The 20,977-nt window shown below is 45.3% G+C and overlaps 1 protein-coding gene across 4 annotated transcripts in view; it reads right to left on the reverse strand.

The window, feature by feature from the left end:
* Positions 1 to 20,977, reverse strand: part of Mrap2 (melanocortin 2 receptor accessory protein 2) — a 37,958-nt gene that overhangs the window by 16,479 nt on the left and 502 nt on the right. For 2 of the 4 annotated variants that reach the window (XM_042281339.2, XM_076576710.1), the window contains one exon: positions 20,569 to 20,810. Coding sequence is in view for 1 of the 4 variants with exons in the window: in XM_042281337.2 (XP_042137271.1) it covers positions 19,988 to 20,007 (20 nt within the window). In the remaining 3 variants the exon portion in view is untranslated. Of the gene's footprint in view, positions 1 to 627; positions 711 to 19,987; positions 20,304 to 20,568; positions 20,811 to 20,977 lie in introns of those variants that run through there. The other 2 variants (XM_042281337.2, XM_042281340.2) reach the window with 2 other exon arrangements.

The following is a 20,977-nucleotide window of genomic DNA, read 5'->3' on the forward strand; positions in this document are numbered from 1 at the left end:
CTGAAGCAGGATACACTTCCAGGATTTCCCAAATACCTTTTTCTTTTCTTATTGGAATTATTTTTAAAAATATCTTCTTTGGGAAGTGTTAGAATGTGTATCTGGGGAGATCAAGGTCAGGGCAGCCTATGTGTAATTACTATGAAGTGTCTAATGTAAGTGAGACTGCCTGCTGGGGGCAGAGTGACAGGAGGTATAGGCCAGGACCCCACAGGCAAATGGAGAAACCGAAGTCGGGAAATTTTGGATAACACACCAATCCAAACCGAGATTCCCTGAGCAATCTTTACCACTGCATTTTTGTCTATAAAAGAACTCTCTCAAACTTGCCTTTTTCTGCCTGCCAGGGGCTCAGAGCCACCCACAGCCGACTTTAGCCACAGCATTACCACCGTTCTGCCCCAAGGCACACATCTCTCCTTTCACACCCCTCACTCCCTGTACCTAGACCTGGGACCCGCAGAGTATCCAAAGCCACAATGTCCAAAGCGTAAGGTGCTGGGGCTCACAGACGCCTGCCAGTGTTAGGAATTAGGAACTAGGTCACTCCCCTAAAGGTAGAAAGGCAGACACAAGAGATATCAACCCTTAGGTGGGGAAGACAGGAAAAGGGAAGCTGAACTTTACCTAAGTGTTCAATTACCCATCCCATGTCAGTTCAAAATCACGTAAAACCACTACATGTGCTGGTTAATCTTATCAACTCGACTGGATTTAGAATCACCATGGAAACGCAACTCGGGGGCGGGGGGGGGGGTATATCTACGAAGATGTTTTCAGACAGACTGAACTGGGGAGGGAAAGACCAATCCACGATGTAGTTGCTGCTGGGGCCCTGGGTGGGTCCCAGACTGAATAAAAAGGAGACAGAGCCGAGCCCAGCGCCAGCCTGGGTCTGCCTCGGCTCCCCAACTGTGGGAGCAGTGTGCGCAGCTGCTTCCCGCTCCTGCCACCCTGTCTCTCCCTCTTCTGTCCTCACCTTGTTTTTGTCTCAGGCGTTTGCTACAGCACCAAGAAAAGCAAATGATGCAGGGAGTTGGTGCTGCGGAGCGGGGCCTGTTTCACGACATCCTCTGGTGCCTTCGACCTCCTCTGCCGATACCAGCTGCCATTCGGCTGACTGACTCCAAAGCGAGAGGCCAGACTTTCAGGGGCCTGATTCTTTGGGATGGAAAATTACCCTTTCCCACTGTTTCCTGCCTCAGGAGCTGGGTGCTGCCCTGGCTGGCCCTGGCTCCAGCCAGCCAGCCCCACAGTTCCCTGTCATCAGGCCAACCATGTATGCTTACAAACAGACCTTTCAAACTCCTTAATTTTGTGTATAACATACTTTATGTATTTTTGTGCCCCCCAACTGGTTTTTGTACATGTAAATCCAAACCCACATTCTGTGTTTTGATTTAATGTAACATTTTTTTAATTCAAAAAAGTCGTTTTCAGAATTTCAAAACTGACCAACCTGCTTTTCTGTCATTCTTCATAAGAAAGTAATGGGTGACTCAAGGCTGATTAACATCACTCTTACAGCTCATGCTACAAACCAATTAATTTTGGAGAAAAAAAACTTTTTTAGTAGATTTTTAAGTTGTTAGTGCTACTAAGTCTCATGATATTAACAAACAAAATAAGCTGGAAAAAAAAGAAGAAAAAATATTCCAAGGATGTTGTAGTGGGTAGCCATTCCAGCTTGGATCTGGAAGTTCCAACCCCCATTGAGACTCTGGCAACTGTCACACCTATGAGGCGGGGCCAGGGGAGGCGCCTGGAGACAGGAGAGCTGGATGGGCCAGCGCTCTCTCTGTGCCCTCTCTCGGTGCTGGGAAGCTGAACGGTGAAGGTAGACTGTGCAGAGCTCCGGAGAACACCGCTGGACTGTGATACACCTTCCCCAGACCCTGCGACCTACCTTTCACTTAATTTGTGAGTTACGCCATTAAATAAATATCCTTTTAACTACGTGGAGTGGCCAAAATAATTTCTCCAATATCTGGCACCCAACGTGGGGCATGAACCCACTACCCTGAGATTAAGATTCTCATGTTCTACCAACTGAGCTAGCTGGGATATGATATAGATATATAGGAGGATATAGAGATGATAAAATAAAAGGGTAGATTAATGAACCTACTTTTAAAGAACAACTTGTTTAAAATGTTTTACATTGGTATAAATTTTAGTTTATTGATACAAACTTGAAGTTAATTTTGTTATACTGTATATATATATATATATATATATATATATATATATATACTTCTATTCTTGTTTGAGGTATTATGTTTATGTAACTCATTTAAAATTGTAATGGATAATTAAAAATAGATTAATAATTAGTCATCTATGATAATCATATTTGTAGCCATGTTAGTTAAGTCTTCTAGGTATACATAGATATATTTCAGATAGATAGGTAATCTTCAAACACTTCATAGACCTAGAGAATATGGCATTTAAATAACTTAGAATTCTGTTGACGTGAGACACAATTGCTCCTGGCTGCACCAATTTGATCCCAAGAGAATGTTGGGCTTCTAAGACATTTCCATTTGGAAGTTTGTCTTCTTGACACAAAATGGCCTACTGGGCAAAGAACTGCCCTTGCCTTGACGGCTGACAGTATGAATACAATGCTGTCCTTTCTGGACAAGCGGGACATAAGGAAAGTGACCACTGTACTCTGCCAAGACAGGGTAAGATGGTCTTTCAGAATTCCTGCTTATAAAAATGGTCTGTCATATACTCTAGGCCTGTAGCCACTTTAAATGCACCAACAATGCTGAGAAACATTAGGTGACTGTCCAGGCTGCCAGCTGTCTTGGTCTACTCTTGCAAGATTCCTGAAAGTTGCTTGCATCCATCTACCATTTCTCAGGTACCATTATGTTCCTTCTCAGGTCTTTGATGTGGTTAAAGACTAGATAGTTGTAATTTCCTCAGTTATGATAAAAGATAAGTTAGATATAAAACCTTAAACTCACAAATATAAGATAGATAGGACATCTTCTTTAATATTGTAACTGTAATTCTTGCTCGATAATTGTTTTGTTATATGTAATTTTACCATGTTAAAGTTAAAACCTTCCTTTTTAAAAAAAGAAGAAAAGGGGAAGTTCTGTGGATATCACTCTATATAAATAAAACAATGATGGCCAGTGACCAGACAGGAAGTATAGGTGGGACAAAGAGAGAGGAGAATTGGGGAAACAGGAAGAAGGGGAGAGACACTGCAGCCACCGCCAGGACGAGCAGCATGTAAAGATGCCGATAAGCCACCAGCCATGTGGCAAGGTATAGATTTATAAAAATGGGTTAATTTAAGATAAAAGAACAGTTAGCAAGAAGCCTGCCACGGCCATACAGTTTATAAGTAATATAAGTGTCTGAGTGATTATTTTGTACGTGGATTGTGGGACTGCGGGGCTTGGTGGAGCCTGGAGAGAAGCCCTCCAGCAACAGGATGTAACAAGATGTTTTTTAAAGGGCTTCTGTGAGCTAGGGCTTTGCCCTAAGTTAAGATGGCTGGAGACAAAGCTAAAACCCTCACTGGCCCAGGCTCCAGCCACCCAGCCCTCCAGTTCCCAGACACCAAGCCAACCATGTATACTTACAAACAGACGTTTCAAACTTCCCATTTTTTCCAAAGATCTGAGAAAGTCATGTGATGTATGTGAAGGATGAAAGAGAGCAGATCTGTGTTCAGTGATGGACAGTTATTTTGTTTGCTCCTGGTAACATTGACAAACACTGACTCAAAGGGCTATGGTCAATCAAAATGACTGCTTGGGAAACTCACAGATTGGGATGTGTTTAGAACTGTTTTGAGTTTTGTGCCTATGCTATATCTAAATGTCAAAAAAGGTTATTGATTTTTATAAATAGTGGCCTTCTCATCCTAATATTTATAACATATATTTTCTGTTTTCCTATTGGGTAGAGCCACATGCTTAGATAGCCCCTACCTCAAAAACAGTCTTTAAATTCCAAGTACCCACTTCCTCCACCCACCACCTTTACTTCTTTAAACTACACTATGTTATTAATTATTTTAATTTCAAAAACTCACACATGAAAGTGTTACTTTAAATACAAAGGACAAAACCAAAAGATTCAGACTGGTTCATAGAGGCTAATAGATCCGTACAACCCAGACATTTCTCTCTTGAGCCTCTGGTAGTTATTTCTCTGTCTGGAAGGCCTGCCTTCCTGATTATCCAACCTCATCATTATCAGACAGAAGTTAAGCTCTTAGCCACTGGCTTCCAAGATCTCCACCTGTGCTGGAACTTCAACAAGCCACACCTGTGCCCTCTAACCACAGACATGGTAAGTGTGGAAAGGAAAGAAGGTATAGGTCTCAAGCCAAAATTATCTTGGGCTATTTAGCTTTTTAATAGCCAATCCATTACCTCCTCTTTTTGTGACTTGACATTATTGTTCTAAAACTGCATAATGAAATTAACTCCAGGGACATCTATAAAAATCCAATTTTATTAAGACCTCTCTTCACCCTCTGAGGATTTTCCCACAACCTCCCCAATCTACTTTCAAACGTCAAAAACACACCCTTCCACCCACTTCATTCCCTCTTAATAAATTCAAAAATTTCAAATTTCTTCCTGGGTCTCTAGATCTACACCAGGTCATTCCTTAAATACATTCTTATGCTGGGCGGTGGTGGCTCACGCCTTTAATCCCAGCACTCAGGAGGCAGAGGCAGGTGGATCTCTGTGAGTCTGAGGCCAGCCTGGGCTACAGAGTGAGATTCAGGAAAGGTGCAAAGCTACACAGAGAAACCCTGTCTCAAAAAACAAACAAACAAAACAAAACAAAGTTCTTATTCTCATATCTACAGCCTCTCCTTCTGTTCTGCATGGTGACCCATCCAGAATACTGTCAAGCATACTACTTAGACTGGTAAACATAGATACTAGACTATATAACCCAGAGACTGACAACCAAATAAACATGGGATAAAAGCTGGGGAGAGCCCAACCTAGATAAGCTCCCCTATCTATGTCCCTATTCGGCTCGAACAACTCAGACTTGAGGCAGCACGTCAGTCCCATGAGCCTCAGATCCCCCAACCCCTCAGGTCCTATCTGGTCATTCTGTATATCTATAAACAAAAAAGATAGAAATGTTAGATCATGGCCTGTTCCTTTAAGACAGTGGTCATTGAAGAAGCCAGATCTCGTGAAGAAATCAGGTGCTGTCTGTCCCCTTCTGAGAGCATTGAAAGATACAGGTCTCAGCAAGGAAAACCCAAGGAGGAGAATGCACCTCCCCTGAAGCCCTGGTCCCTGACAGACTGTAGCAACGACAGGGCAGTGTAACCAAGCATTTCTCCCCACCTCTGCTGTCCTTGGCCTTGAGTTAGACCGGGTTCTGGATGCCTTTAAGCCATGTAAGTCCACTGTGAAATGTTACAAAAGTAAGCCATTCTTTTTGTTCCCAAAGATGTGGGCCTTCCTGATGGCTCACTCTAGGAACTGGATGCCTTCCTAGAGACAAAAGTGAATGAAGAACCTCTGTTTTCTCAGAAATTCGACTCAGAATGTGTCTCTTGAAGCAGTTCTCTCTCACACCCACCCACTGCTTCTGTCATTACCACTACTTGTCTATTTAACAAGGAAGATATGAAAATGTGCGGTTGGGCCAGGGAAGGCCAGGGAAGCGAGACACGCTGTGGGTGGACAGCGTGGGTGCATTATTAGGCAGGGCATCGCAACTAAAGAGAAGTCAGACAACATCTGGGGTTGGCAGGACATGGCAGCCTCATCTATGTGATGGCTTGACAGGCATGCAAAATACAAGACTAAGAGTCATGGAGGCTTGCACCAGGGTTCCAGGAAGCCACCGAGCCAGGCAGTATACAGCAGGGCCTTGAGAGGCGATGGTATGAAGCAATGGAGACACCCACACATACACAATGGTGACATGCCAGGACTTTAGGCTATCTATGGTGCAAAGCACATATGGTGCCACAGGCACAAAATTCAACTGGCCCTAGAGAGAGGGTATGTACTATAGACAACAGAACTGAGAACGGAGCTACCCAAGGCTGTGGGAGCCCACCAATTGCCACCAAGAGCCCCAGATGCTGGGCATGGAGCTGTAGATTTGGTGTTTGTCTTGCTGGATTTCAGTCCTTTGGTCTAATTGTTCCTTACTGTGTCCCCATTCCTCCTTTTTAGAGTGGGAATGTTTACTTCACTCCTTTGTATATTGTAAAGAGGTGACTTGGATTTGGTTTTCCAGGAGCTCACAGTTAGGAGATTGCCTTGAATCTCACAAGACACCTTGATCTTAGCTTCTGAACAATGTTGGAACTTTTAAGACTGGGGGAACTCTTGAAGATAGACTAACAGCTTTTCGGAGGCAGGGCTGATAGAAGAGCAGTTATGGCGGCTTGTGTGTAAGTAAGCTAAGGCGATCTCGGCCCCTGCTCCTCTTTTTACTTCTGGGCCACCAAGAGTTAAGTAGCTTTGCTCTGCTGTGTGTTCCTCAGTAAGATGTCGTGCCTCCTCAGTGACCGCCCCCCCCCAAAATGGGCAAAGAAACTGTGGATTGAAACCCTGAGTGAGAGCCTTTCACCTCCATAAGTTAATTGGGACAAGAAGCCATTTGCAAAAGGCTTGGCATGGGCCTCGACATCTACTCTTACTTGGAGCTAATTTGTCTCATAACTTGTCATTTTAGAAATTTTTTTTTAACAGTCCCTCAAATACTTTACATTCTCTGCCACCTGCACACAGGACATCCCCTATGATGTGAGTGCTTTTCGCCCCAAACCCCTCCCTTCCCAGCACAGACACCCATGTCATGAGTCAGCAAACCCAGCCCAATGGCTCCATTCTTACACTGCTTGCCAGGGAAGAATGCTTAAATTTCCAAATGACTGAAGAAAATCTACAGAACTATCCCTGTGACATAAAACAATATGAAATTCAAATACAAGTATCAATTTTTACAAGGTTTTAGTGTAACCCAGCCATCTGTTTTGTGTTTTCTCTGGCTTCCTTAGCATTCTGACTGTAATAGAGATAGCCAAAAAGCCTAAGCTATTTATTTTCTGATCATTGGTAGAAAACACCTGCCAATCTGTGCTACAGAGACATTAGAAAATTACCTGGGCCTCAGTCCCCCCCCCCCCCCCCCGATAACTAAAGAGGACAACAATACCTGCTTTACAGAGTGGCTGTAAAGAATGAAACGGTGTGTGAAAGATGAATGGGCAAGGGGCTAGAGAGATGGCTCAGCTTGTACACAAGCGTCAGGCCCCGAGTTCAGATCCCCAGCATCTATGTAAAAGCCAGGATCAGGGGCTCATGCCTGAACCATGAGTCTTGCTGGACAGGTAGTCTAGCTGAACTGGTAAGATCCAGTCGAGATCTTGTCTCAAAAATTAAAGTGGAGAGCAACTGAGTAAGACACTGATGTCAACCTCTAGTCTCCAGGTGGACTGCATACACAGACATACACATGTACACACACATAAGCATGCACATATGTGCTGTGGGATGTTCTGTATGGCTAATATGTTAATAAATAAAACACTGATTGGCTAGTAGCCAGACAGGAAGTATAGGCAGGACTAACAGAGAGGAGAATTAAGGGAACAGGAAGGGAAGGAGGAGACTGCCTGCAGCCACCACCAGGACAAGGAAGAGGTAAGGTACCAATAAGCCACAAGCCATGTGGCAACTTACAGATTAATAGAAATGGGCTGAATGTAAGAGTAAGAGCTAGATAATGATAGGCCTGAGCTAATGGCCAAGCAGTTTAAATAATATAAGCATCTGTATGTTTATTTTATAAATGGGCTAAGGGACTGCTGGGGCTTGGCCGGTCCCAGAGAGAAAACTTTCCAGGTACACATATGCATACATAAACACACAAAGATGAATAGTGAAGATTCAGGGTAAAATTAAGAAATAGTAGCCTACACTGTTACTATTAGCTAAGAGCTATTCTGGGGCAGAAAAGCCTGTGTTTATTCTTCATACACCTCCAACTGCTTGGCCAGCTGGTTCCTATCAAACCAACCCTGTAGATAATGGATCTATGTGGTCTAAGCAAATGAAGCAAATGAAAAATAACATCCGTGGGATGCCATTCAGTGCTTGTCTACCATGTGTGGTAGCTCTGGACTCAGTCCCCAGAACCACAATAAGGGAGAGAGGAAAGAAGAGATGGAGAGAAATTACAATAAAAATAACTCGAGTGATAGCCCTTTGGATGTTTAAAAGCTGTAATTATCAGCATTTACAGCTCAGCGGTCCTGCTACTTGGCTGACTTACCGACTTAGAAATACAGTAATAAGTGTTTCTTTCTAAGGACACTAAGGTAAGGTCTCCTTTGACCATTGCAAATCGACACTGCAGCCAAGGAAATAAACAGAGCAGGGGGAGACAAGAGGATAATGGTAAGGACATGAAGCAAAGAAAATAAAAGTGGACAACGTTGTTTCTCCTCTCTAAGCGTCTCACCACACACACAGCTGCTCTCCCCACAGCTCCATAGCACTACACAGCGTGGACCACCAGGATTGGAAGCAGCTGCCTGGCATCCTCACGGGGCTCCTGGCTGTAAACACGGCCTGTGCTAGTGTGGTGTCAGAAGCCCCCTAGAGACAACATAGGTGCACGAATACATCTTCTCTCCTGCACACTATTCCCTCTCACCTTATTCCATGTGCCATGGTCCCAAAAGAAAGAATTCATGATGGAAGAATCATGATAGGAAAATTCAGAGAAGTGACCTGACAAACATGGCGGCGAATGATACTGGAACCAGCCTCGAGGTACTACAGCAAGGCAAAAAAGAAAAAGCCAGATGCATCTTCCCATCCATCCAGCTGCAGCTTCGGTAGCTTTCAGGGAAAAAAAATGAGGGGCTTCTTCTCACTATCTCCTCTTTGCTCTTGACTCCCAAAGGTAAGCCTGAGGATAGAACCTGTGGTCCCTCCTTTAAACGGCCATCAGGTGCCATTGGGAAGGTCCAGCAGGCAATGCTTTTCATCCAAGCCCCGGGCAGATGCTTGGGCCTTGGGACACACACGAGGACAAACAAGCGAAAAGCTGTGGAAAGCAGCATTTTACTCCTTCGTGTTGCCAGTGCCCAGGGCTGTCTCTGAGCTTGGCTGAAAGGAAGGCTGGGCCTGCTGGCTGTTTGGAAATTGCCATCCCATCTGTCTGGGAAGCCCACCCTATAGAGACTGTCTTCAGTGCTGACTGGCTCAGAGGTAGTGACACCCTGCACCAGGACTCACACCGGGGAACTAGAAGCTGGCAGTGGCCCTCTGGATATATAGATAGAGACAAGAGTGTGCTCTCCTACACCCTGGGGCCCTGCTGCTCTAAGTATCTAATGTAGGTCAGATTGCCCCCATACCAATAGAGTACTTAAAAATAAGCTCACTGACAGGAAACACATCCTAAACAGGCTTCTTGTAGTGGCAGAGAGAAATTATTCTTTTGAGCAACTGAAAGTGCTGTTGCCAATGAATGTATAACAAACATTATCACTATACCTTAAAACTACCTTTTTCAGGTGTGCATAGGTAGTTTCAGAAGAACCCATGGTGGGAAAGCGGGATTAGCAGGCTCCAGACATCTTTTCCTGCAGTAAAAACTGTCAATCACCTCTTCTCCCTCCCACATTCCAACACTTCCATTAGCTCCCTGACTCTTCCATCCTCTAAGCCAGCTCCCCTTGAAGAGACACTAGCCTACTCAAAAATGTGCTCTGGCAGGCCATGACCTTTCCCTCCATTCCCTCTTGCTAAAAACCATTAGATTACATCCCTAAAGCTAGCCACCATGGTCTATTCCCTTATTTGGCCACTTCCTCCTCCTGGGGCTATCAAAGTCCAACAATCAAAAGCCTCCTTTGGTTCATCTAATTAACATGCCCAATAAAAATTAAACACCTCTTTCTAACACGGTTTCCCCCTTTATCTTTATTAAACTGCCATTTGCCTATGGGCCACGTCTGTCTCCCCTCTATCCAAAGACAGTCCTTTGTCCCTCCAAGACAAACAGCCCTTCCCCTTTCCCTTGTCCCCTTCCTGTTGTGGAATATTATTTTAACTGGGTAAATACACATTAAATTTGTTTATGCTGCATTTGTTTAATTATGAAAAGATGTGTTGCTGTTACCTTGCCTGTCTAAGGCACCTGATTGGTCTTATAAGAAGTTGAATGGCCAATAGCTAGGCAGGAAAAGGATAGGTGGGGCTGACAGGCAGATAGAATAAATAGGAAGAGAAATATAGGCTTGAGAAAAATGGAAGGAAGAAGAAGAGAGAAGAGAATGAGAGAGAAAGAGAGTGAGATGCCTGCTAAGCAGGCAACCACCAGCCAGCAGACACAGAATAAGACATACAGAAAGAAAGGTAAAAAGCGCTGAGGCAAAAACATCGATAAAGAGAAACAGATTAAAATAAGAGCTAAAATAAGGCCCAGCATTCATAACTAATAAGTCTCTGTGTCATGATTTGGGAGCTGGTTGGTGTCCCCAAAGAAAAAGCCTGGTACACCTTCCCCTTCTCCCTCATCCCCTATCACTTTCACCACCGCATCCTAGCCCATTCTAACACAGACCTCCTCTCTTTCACCCCTCTTAAAAATTACACCTGCAAGGTGTCAGAAAGCAGCCACTTTAACTTTTCTTCCCCACTTAATAATGGAGCTCTCCAAGAAAACAGGTGTTTGGGTGTGGTTTATACCTAATCTAGGATCTGGGTTGAAGCCACTGGGAGTCTCCTTCACTCCTGGGCATCCCTCTTTCTTAAGAACAAGCATTTCTCCCCATCTCCTGAACATGCAGCTCCCCTGATGGACCAAACAAAGACAAAGGCTCATTATCTCCACCCTTCTGACAGGATGATGCTCATGCCAAAAGGCTGGTCAGAAACCTTCCTTTCCACGTGAAGGGTAAACAGAAATACAGGCCTTGGCCAAGCAAGTGCCAACAAGGACAGGCACAGAATTCCATATGGAGGCATCCTCACAGAGATCTGCCTGCCTCTGCCTCCTGAGTGCTGGGATTAAAGGCATGCGCCACCAACGCCTGGCTGACTCATGCCTTTAATCCCAGGAAGTGAGCATTTAATCCCAGGAAGTGATGTCAGAAAGTAGAAAGGTATATAAGGCGTGAAAACCGGGAACTAGAAGCTTTTGGCCTGGTTAAGCTTTTAGATTCTGAGCAACAGTTCAGCTGAGACCCATTCTGGATGAGGACTCAGAGGTTTCCAGTCTGAGGAAACAGGATCAGCTGAGGAACTGGCGAGGTGAGGTGGCTGTGGCTTGTTCTGCTTCTCTGATCTTCCAGCATTCACCCCAATACCTGGCTTCAGGTTTGATTTTATAAGAACTTTTAAGATTCCTGCTACAACCAACTCCACCAAGTTGTCCTCTGACCTACACACACACACACATACACATACACACGTGCTCACACAATAGTAATAAAGTTAAAATAAAAAAAGAGCACACTAAGATAGTGCACAGGCCGAGATCATAGCAGACATGCTCTATGTACTGTGGAATCTCATGATGTTAATGCATTACAAAGTTAGTCTCTACTTCTTTCAACTCTGAACATGAGAGTAAATAAGAAGTGCTTCCTAATCTGTGCTCTGTGGGAGGGGAGTTGAGAGCTCTCTGAGGCAAGAAGATCCCAGGGAATGGTAGACAATGCTTAGCCAACCAGGTACTTTGCATATCCTCACAGCCACAAGCACACAGCCTTGCTTCGTTCCCAAGCTTGGGGTTCCGGAGTCTCTTTGGGAGACTTTCTCCATCTGGGAGAGTCTTGGACAGCACGGGAGTATCTGTGCTCAGCCTAAACCAGTTCTGGAAACACACATGGAATCTTAAATTCTTCATTTTTAAGCTTCCACTGCATTTGTGTGAAAGCCCTCTATGGCTTAAGTGCTCACTTCCATGGAGAGCAAATGTAAAGGGTTTAAAAGGATTTGGTAAAATTCCTTCCAGGAATATTCTGTGACAAAATACTAATTGCTTTTTACTTACGTCCTTAACTCTATATGGGTACCTATTTTCAAAAGTTATGATTATGTCTGTAAGCATATGCATGATTGTTTGTGTATATCTACATAGACGGTAGATACGTGATAGATAGATGATAGTGATAAACAAGATGATGATAGTGGACAGATGACTGATAGATGAAAGAGACAGACATGGGTGCATAGAAGAATAATAGATATGGCATGTATAGACTGAATTTTGACCACCTTATAATTTTTGTGGCCAAGCCCTTAACCCCTGATACTTCAGAATGTAACTATGTTTGGAAAGAGGACTTCTAAATTAGTTGAACAGAGGCCATCTGATGGACATCCTGAGAGAGATGGGAACACACAGAGGGATCACATTGTCCAGGCGGCAAAAGTGCAGCCATCAGTGAGCCAAGGTCAGAAGCCTGTGACAGGGCCTTTCCTTACGGCCCTCGGTGAAGACCACTCAAGTCTGTTGTTTAAGCTTCTCTGCCTGGGGTATCTTGAGTTCAAGCAAACTTATGTAAGTGCTGAATAAATTTAAGGAAAACACTGTTCTCTTGGATGAATTAAACTTTCATTAGAAACAAAACTGTCATTTAATATGAATTTCAAAGTCCATTATATCCACCTTACTTTATCCCAATCATTCTTACAGTAATGAAACAATAAATATACCTTTGAAAAGAAAGCTATTTCCAAACTGTCATTAATCCACCCTCTCTGTACCACCTTCAACAGGTACATAAAGTCCCCACAAGATTGTTCTGTAAGGATAAGGAGGAGTGATTGTTCTAGACAAGTTAGAATTAGGAGGAGAAAGTTCAGATCAAACACTCTGAATGTAACCATGAGAGACTTAGTGAAGATAAAAAAAAAATCCCAGGCCTGTACACTCTGGAATTCAGGCTTATATATAGAATCATTCTCATCCCTGCTGACCTTCACCTCCCAAACACACACACACACACACACACACACACACACACACACACACACACACACACAGTAAAGGGCAGCATGGAATCATGACGGCATAGACAGCAGATACAAAAGCATCTTTAAGAAAACAGTCTCAGTTTAGCGCAGGACCTCAGGCTTGGCGCAAATAAAGATGGTCCTCAAAGCTTCTTCTACCTGTCCTCTTCTACCTTCCAAGCTGTTCCTATGAACTGTCACTCGTGCTGGGGTAGGTCTTGGCGATGCAGCTGTCTTTGAGTCATTTCTGTTCCTGTAAGTACCCCCCCCCCATACTCCTATAAGTAACCCTAATAAAACTCATTGGCTCACCAAGCTAGACTTTGGTGGTATCCATACTTTGGGCTGTTATGGGTTTTCTACCTTTGGTGAGTAGATGTGTGTGTCGCATCTCCCCAGGAGGAGTTTTGTCACATGATAGGGGTTCAGCGCCACCTCTGCTCTACTGTGGTACCTACCTCATCCAGCTACTTTAGCACACGAGGACTCTTTTCTTCCCTCAGATTCCATTGACATGAATGACTTGAATTTCTTACTTAGGAGAGAGTATGGTGGTTTGAATGAGGAATGTCCATCATCGAGGTGGACATTTGAACACTTGGTTTCCAGTTCATTGTCCTGTTGGGGAGATTTAGGAGGTGTAGACTTGTTGGAAGAAGTGTGCCACTGGGTTAGGCTACCTCAATCAACTTCCAGTTTGTTCTCTCTACTTTGTGTCTGTCTTTAAGGATGGAACTCTGGCCACCATGCCTGCCACTCACTGCCATGTCTTCCTGCCATGACGGACTCTTATCCCTCTGGAACTGTAAGCCCGAATAAACTCTCTTCCTTAAGTTGCTTTTGGTCATAGTCTTTTATTACAGCAACATAAAAGTAGCTAATACAAACAGCATGAATCCAACTCCCCAGAGGTCAGCCTGTTGCTCACAAAGTACTCATGCTGATTTATATAGCTGTGGTTCCAAAACATGGGGGCCAGGTGAAATAAAACTTTAAAGTCAGGCCATTTGTGTGGCCCTAGGGAACTACTCTGTGTAAGTTTTAATTATCAGAGCTTTGGAAACATTTGGCACAGACTACAGTAAGTAAACTAGGCAGTATCTTAAATCATTTGGGAAGTGATTTGTTAAAGCCAGCTTACTTTACTTCTCTCCAGTGGTATCCATCCCCAAGCAGCACACACCGCTCCTACAAGCCCTGAGCTAAATCCTTCTGTTGACAGACAAGTACAAGGGGGAGGACTCAGTCGGACCTTATAAATACAGGAGGCTGAGATGGTACATTAGAAAAGCTCAAACACAAGGATCAGCTTCTTGGTCTGGAGTTCTGACATAAGGGGTGGGCATCGTTTACTCTCTCCATCTGTCTAGCCCTCAGCCACTTCAGCAGAACTACCGATAAAAAGCAAGCCGGAGTGTGGTGGAGAACGGACAGCGATGGCTTCCAGCAGCCTACAGTTTCACCTGGCAGAAAAGCCCTGGCGAGAACAGAGCAAGGAGGGGCCTTGCAAAAGGAGGATGGGAAGTGGAGTCCGCCCCCTGCCTGAGGGTCCCCAAGTTTCCAAAGGTACCTAGTTTACCTTCCTTTGGTATCACTTGGAGTCGGATTTAGCAAGTTGCTTTCTATGGCAAGTTAGTGTAAGTAACTTCCAACAGTAAGAGTAATTCTAAATATGAAGTGCCTACCCATGGTAGCTATAATCTTGCTTCTGGCACCCTGAGCTCAGCTTCAAGACTCCCAGGAATACAGGTTAACACTCCATTAGGCTGTGTGGAAATTTTAAAACACAGCTGTGACTAGGACACGGGCTTGTATGATGCTGTCCAGAGCTTCATCTTGAATGCCTGCTTCTGTGTGTTAATGTGGGTGTGGGGGGGGGGTAGGGCAAGATGGAGAGATGTACACTCCCATCCTCTCACTCACCTCCTGTGTCTCTCTCTTGATCCCCCAGGCACCTGTGGGAAGCAGCACCCCCAGCCAGTCCTGCTTCCCCACGACAGCTGTTTTGCTGTGACAAGGACATGTGTGAGGGGGAAGCAAATGCACCGTTTGAGGGGAGGATTGGTGGACGCGTGTAAATCATTTTCACTTGAAGGGCTATGACATTTTGGTAATGTTCTCCAGTCAGGGAAGTAATTATATAGGTCTTGGTGGCAGAGGCAGAAGCAGCCATGCAGCCCACATTTTACCTTCAACAGGTTTAGCATTTCATAAAGAGATTGTCACATTTAAGCAACATTATCATGAGGCTGGACAAGCATGTTCGCAAGGAAGGAGAAACAAAAATTAATGTCCTCACATGCTTTCTCCATCTTTCTAACAGGAATAAATGCTTTTCATACTCTAGTAGGAAAACTAAAGGAAAAAAAAATCACTTTGTACCTTGGCATAAGCCCAAAATAACAGCATTGAGAGTCGAGGGGTTAGACCAACTCCCTGTTAGGCAGACAGACAGGGAGCAGGGCCGTGGCTAGGTAAGGAAGGTGGTACGTTTCCTCAACCTCCTGACTTGAGACAGAAGCAAGGCAGCTGTTGTCTCCAGCCAGCAGGTCCCCCACTGATGGACTGACTCAGCAAGTTGAAGGCTGGATCAGAGCCTGTCACAAAACAGTTGGGGACTGTCCCCTACCCTATCTGTCTTCAAACTCCCCATCCCAACCCAAGTAGGAGACTGATGCTTCAGAGGTTTAAAAAAATCCAGTCCTAGAGAAGAGAATTGATTTTTGGCTTACCCGTCTCTGCTTTGCAGAGGGTCTTTTTCTCTGTGTGTCTGTAGCATATATGTGAGTCCTCACCCCCGATAAATGCCTGCCTTCAGCTGCTAATTCTGACTGCCGTGTCTGAGATTTCTCTGCTGCTACCTGTTATGCTTCAGATTTTGCCTGGCAGAGAAAATGAATTTAATCCCCAGGCTCCTAGACTGTATTAGCGTCATCTTAAATGGACCCCAATTCTCCCCCAAACAACAAAACCTAAAGGAACCTCCTAAACTCTCTAAGGAGAGAAAATACATCTCCCCACCTGCCCCACCCCAGTTGTTTGCTATGCTGGTGTCTGAAGAAAAGTCAAATTTGAGGAAAATGAAATGTATGCAAAAGTCATTTTCAACCACAAACAACAGACAAATGCACATTTGGTATTGTCAGTAATTTTACAGGGTACTTCTCTTCAAGTGTTTATTGTGATGTTCTCTCTCCCCTCCCTCCCCCCCCTCTTACACACACACACACACACACACACACACACACACACACACACACACACACACATTCTGATGAGCCTCCCTTTCCAAATGGGAGTCTGGAATGCTGGCTAAGTAAGCATTTTCTCTTCTAACTGCTCCCGCCCCTAAATCTCCCTCCATCAGAAGTAAATGTGGAATCAAGCAGACAGCTTGCTACTCTTTCCAAGCAACACAATTTGTGGGACCTGCCCCAGTATTTGCTTATTTTTGCTCTCCAACACCCTTTGAAATGGATTCTTCTTCCTTAACACTGCAGAGTCCACAACTCTTCTGTCACACGACCCCATCAAAGACCCACAGGAACCGTAATGTCCAGCCCTTGGACACAAACACAACTCTGACCTCTCACCATGCTCCGGTCTGGGATCAGAGGAACTTCTTTTCTCTTTCTCCATTGTCTGCTGAGTTGCTGGCCAGTTTCTCACCCATCCAAGGTCAAAGCAGGAGGCTAGGACTGCACTGTCCTTTTCTCTGTGCATGCTCAGTGACACCCGTCTTCTTTCCGGTGGCTCTTCATCACCTTCTCTACTCAAAACAGCTCCTGTGCCCTCCTCACTCTCCAGCTGGTCATCTCTCCTAGGTGGTCCCTCTTGGTCCTAGGAGATGGCCAAGCACCCCTTTCCTCACCTGGTTGATTCAGTTACCCAGGACACCTCATGAAGCACCTGTGCAGCTCACTTCCTGTTCCCTTGAAGGCCCAGGCACTAGGCTTAGCATAGAGGCAGTACAACAGATCTCTTTGAAGATGTCTCTTCAGCAGCCTCTTCTCTCAGCCCTTGTAGTATTATTCATCTTAGATGTCTTGGTGCTGGGGGTGTAACACAGGGTCCTACTTATGGTTGGCAAGTGCTCCATCACTGAGCTCTGCCATCAATCCGGCACTGACTCCCTCCCTCCCTCCCTCCCTCCCTCCCTCCCTCCCTCCCTTCCTCCCTTCCTCCCTCCCTCCCTCTGTGTAAGTGTGTGTGTGTGTGTGTGTGTGTTGTGTACGCGCATGCACATACATGTGCACATATTCTGCAGGTGCTTCTGCATATGTATGTCCATGTGTGTGGAGGCCAGCAGTCAATGTCACGTGTCTTCCTCTGTTCCTCTCCACCTTTATTTTTTGAGAAGTGGTCTTTCATCGAGCCTGGAGCTCTCTGATTGAGCTGGGCTGGCTCATCAGTGAATGTCAGGGATCCACCTGGCTCTGCCTCTACCCTAACCAAGAACTAGGGCTATAGGCCGACCCCATTGCACCTAGCCTTTCCCCTGGATTCTGGGGATCCAAACTCAGGGCCTCATGTTTGCAAGGCAGGCAGGCACCTTGCCAACTGAGTCATCTCCCCAGTGCAACCCTTGAATTCTTGAAGAGGCTGGTAGGTACACAGTTTACCGAAATGCCTTCAGATAGCAACCTTGAACTTTCTACTTGGCAGCTGAGCGCTTTCATTTGGAAGTTCTCCGAACTTGAAAGTGTGTGCCTTCGTCAGAAAGCTTACCCTGGTGCCCTTACTTTACCTACACTCACTTTTTTTTTTTGATTGAGTGTTAATTTCCAAATTTTTTTCTTCTTGTTGTCTAAGAGTTGAATGTGAGCATTGGAAAATAAAATGCAGCGCCCTCTAATCCTGTGGGGCAACCCCTCTTCTGAACAGTCCTGACCACCGACCTTAGGAATGAAGCCACATCCTGCTGGTCAACTATCTCAGGACTGACTCAAGTGCTGGCCATGCCTCTTCTCTGCCAGGCTGATGCTGTCTGTTGGTCTCCAGACCCTTATGTCCAGCCACCTTACTCCTGGTTCTTTGAAGTGGCCCCTATTCTCTAAATAGGTGCTGCTCAGAATTGAACATGGAGTGCAGGGGACCCTGGGCTTCTCCGATCCTAACACCACAAGGAGGGAGCAGGTGATGATGGTTATGTGCCTGGCTCTACTCTCATCGATCCTGTCTTTTGGCAATGGAACCATGGACAAGTACCTCATTCCTGTGTGCTTCTGTCTCTTCATTTGCTAAATGGGCATAGTGATAATCCCATTTCCACCTCATGGTCTTGTTCCATGGGTTGCAGTAAAAGATAACACTCCTATTATCCCGACATGTAACAAGCTCCACACAAATGTGGGTGAGGAATGGCATGCCCTTACCAAGGAATTCCAAGTCTCCTCACTAGGCCTCACTTAAGCTAGATTATGGAAACCCCAGGATGTCTTTCACATGAATGCTGCTCACCACGGAGGCACTATCCCACCATCTCATCTCTTCCTATTCCCCTCCCCCTCTACACACACACACACACACACACACACACACACACACACACACACACACCTCTTTGAGACAAGGTCTCACTGGCTGGCTTCAAACATACCCTCTTACTTCAGTTTCCCATACAATGGAATTTACAATTATGTGCCCCTTATCTGGATGCCCATGGTAGGTGGCATATATGCATGTGTGTGCATGCTTGTGTGGGGAAGGAAAAGATTGGCATCAGGCACCTTCCTCTATTCCTCTCCACCTTGCTCTCTGACACAGGATCTTCTCTCAAGTCTGAAGCTCATTGATTCAGAAAGACTAGCTGGCCAGCCAGCCCCAAGGACTCTCCTGTCTCCACCTCTGTAACACCAGGATTATGGCCACTACACCTGACATTTTTAAATGTGGGTGCTGGGGATCCAAATTCAGTTCTCATGCTTGTCTGCAAGCATTTTACTAACTGTCTGTATGCAGTGCCCAGGGAGACCAGGAGAAGTGGTCTACGACAGACGTTACGGACAGTGTGGGTGCCAGAAATTGACCTAGGCCCTCTGGAAGAGCAGCCAGTGCTCTTAACCACCTAGACAGCTCCCCAGTCCCCTGTCCTCTATTTTAAAGCCATCTCTGAACTTCAGCGCAGAGCTAGAGCTTGAACCTGACTGTGAGCCTGAAATTCTGGGATTATTATCTTTTTCAGATACGTTTCCCCTCAGATCTGTAGTTATTGCAACTTTAATCAGTGCCTCCCACCATCGTATATTTCTGTCCTAGTAACTGGCACCAGGGAGAAAGCACACATAAAGAGGCCTACTCATTTTAAATACTCCCCACGCCTCGTCCTTTGCTATAGCAGGAGACTGCTTTCCATGCCTCTGCAAAGCCAGGTGCACTTTTATATTGCATATATATATATATATGTACATATATATAATATCTCATATATATATCCTTGTATACACACACATACACACACACATAAAAACAGATACACACACGTATATTTTAGGGGTCAGTGACTCCAACATATCTGTAGGTTCTTTGATATAAAATGGAAACAACGGTCACCATGGCCTGGGGATTAAAGGAAACATATATGAGGAAGCACCTCAGCAAGTTACTGTCACCCCGCAGACCTTACAGATCCCCAAAAAAAAAAGGAATTCAGAAGTGGATTCTGAGTGGTGAAATGTCCCAGCATCTGCCAGCCAACAGAAACCAGAAGAATGTGAAAATGATGTCATTTGCAAAGTAAAAGACCACCCTGGGTAAGCAGAGGCTTCAGAGGTTCAGCCCAGGGGCAGGCTTGGAGCAGCCAGGGCTAAGAAGGTAGCAACAGCAGGTTACACAACAGAAAAACATCCACAAGAACACACATCCACTCTGGCTCTCACAGTAAGTGCTGATGTTTTCTCTTCCCCTCTATTGAGTTTCATGATTTCAAAATGCTGCTTCTACCTACCAGGCTAGCATCATTACCCTAATGAGTCATAACTCACATCTGTAGAAGCTTGGCCATGGCACACCCCCATCCACAGCCCAGCTTGTTGTAAATGATCTCTGGGAATGCTTTCCTGGGTGGTCTTGAGCTGTCTTTTAGAAGAAGTTGTTCTGGGAGGCAATGCTTCCATCTTTTGAAAAGTCTCCTGGCTCTATTCTCATGCCTCACGCCTGTGCAAAGGCGACTCCAATATGCTTTCCCTGCTCCAGGGTGCCGGCCAGGCAAGCTTCAAGTAGTCCCTTTCCGGCTTCAAGACCTCCCCTAAGCAGTTTGAGCTGGCCTCTGCCTTCCCTCCCAAAGAGCTACTTATCCCTGGCCCCACCCCCACGCCATCGATATCACCTCCCTGCTATAACACACTGCAACAAAACCGATTAACAGTCCCTCCACCTTCCCTGGATCCTTGCAGCCCAGGCCATTCTTGTACCTGTTTTTGCTGCTGTACTCCAAGCCAGGAATCACAGCTTTAGTTTCCAAATCTCCCTCCGCCCCCACTAGTAACTGGTGGAATCAGGTTGGAAAATGTACTTAGCTCTCTCATCTCATTTTTACCTGCGCGCTGGAAATACTGCTACTTACTTGCAGGAGGGGGCAGTTCTTAAGGATTAATTCGTGTGTGGCAGTTCCTCTGGCTTCCCTGGAGCTACAGGGCACTTTCTTCCAAGGTTCTTTTGCTCTCAAAACATTCCCGATTGCTTCATCGTTGCCAGATTAAATCGAGTACAATATCCGGTGCTCCATGTCATCTAAAGCGCTGTGGAAACCGAAGCTTCAGAACAGTTTTCTGTCGCACTTGGTCTCAGAAAGCCTTCCTCAGTTCACTACATCGAATAGGACAGAGAAGAACGCAGGAGGAAGTAGTTAATTGCCATCTCACCAGTAAGGTGAATCAAGACCTGCTCCCTAGTCTGAACAAACCTGTCAACCGCAGGGTTAGTCGTAAAAAACAAACAGATTCACTGAAGGGGGTGCGCATCTGGGGACCACG

Source organism: Peromyscus maniculatus, chromosome 7 (genome assembly GCF_049852395.1).
Source record: "Peromyscus maniculatus bairdii isolate BWxNUB_F1_BW_parent chromosome 7, HU_Pman_BW_mat_3.1, whole genome shotgun sequence".
Taxonomy (NCBI): Eukaryota; Metazoa; Chordata; class Mammalia; order Rodentia; family Cricetidae; genus Peromyscus; species Peromyscus maniculatus.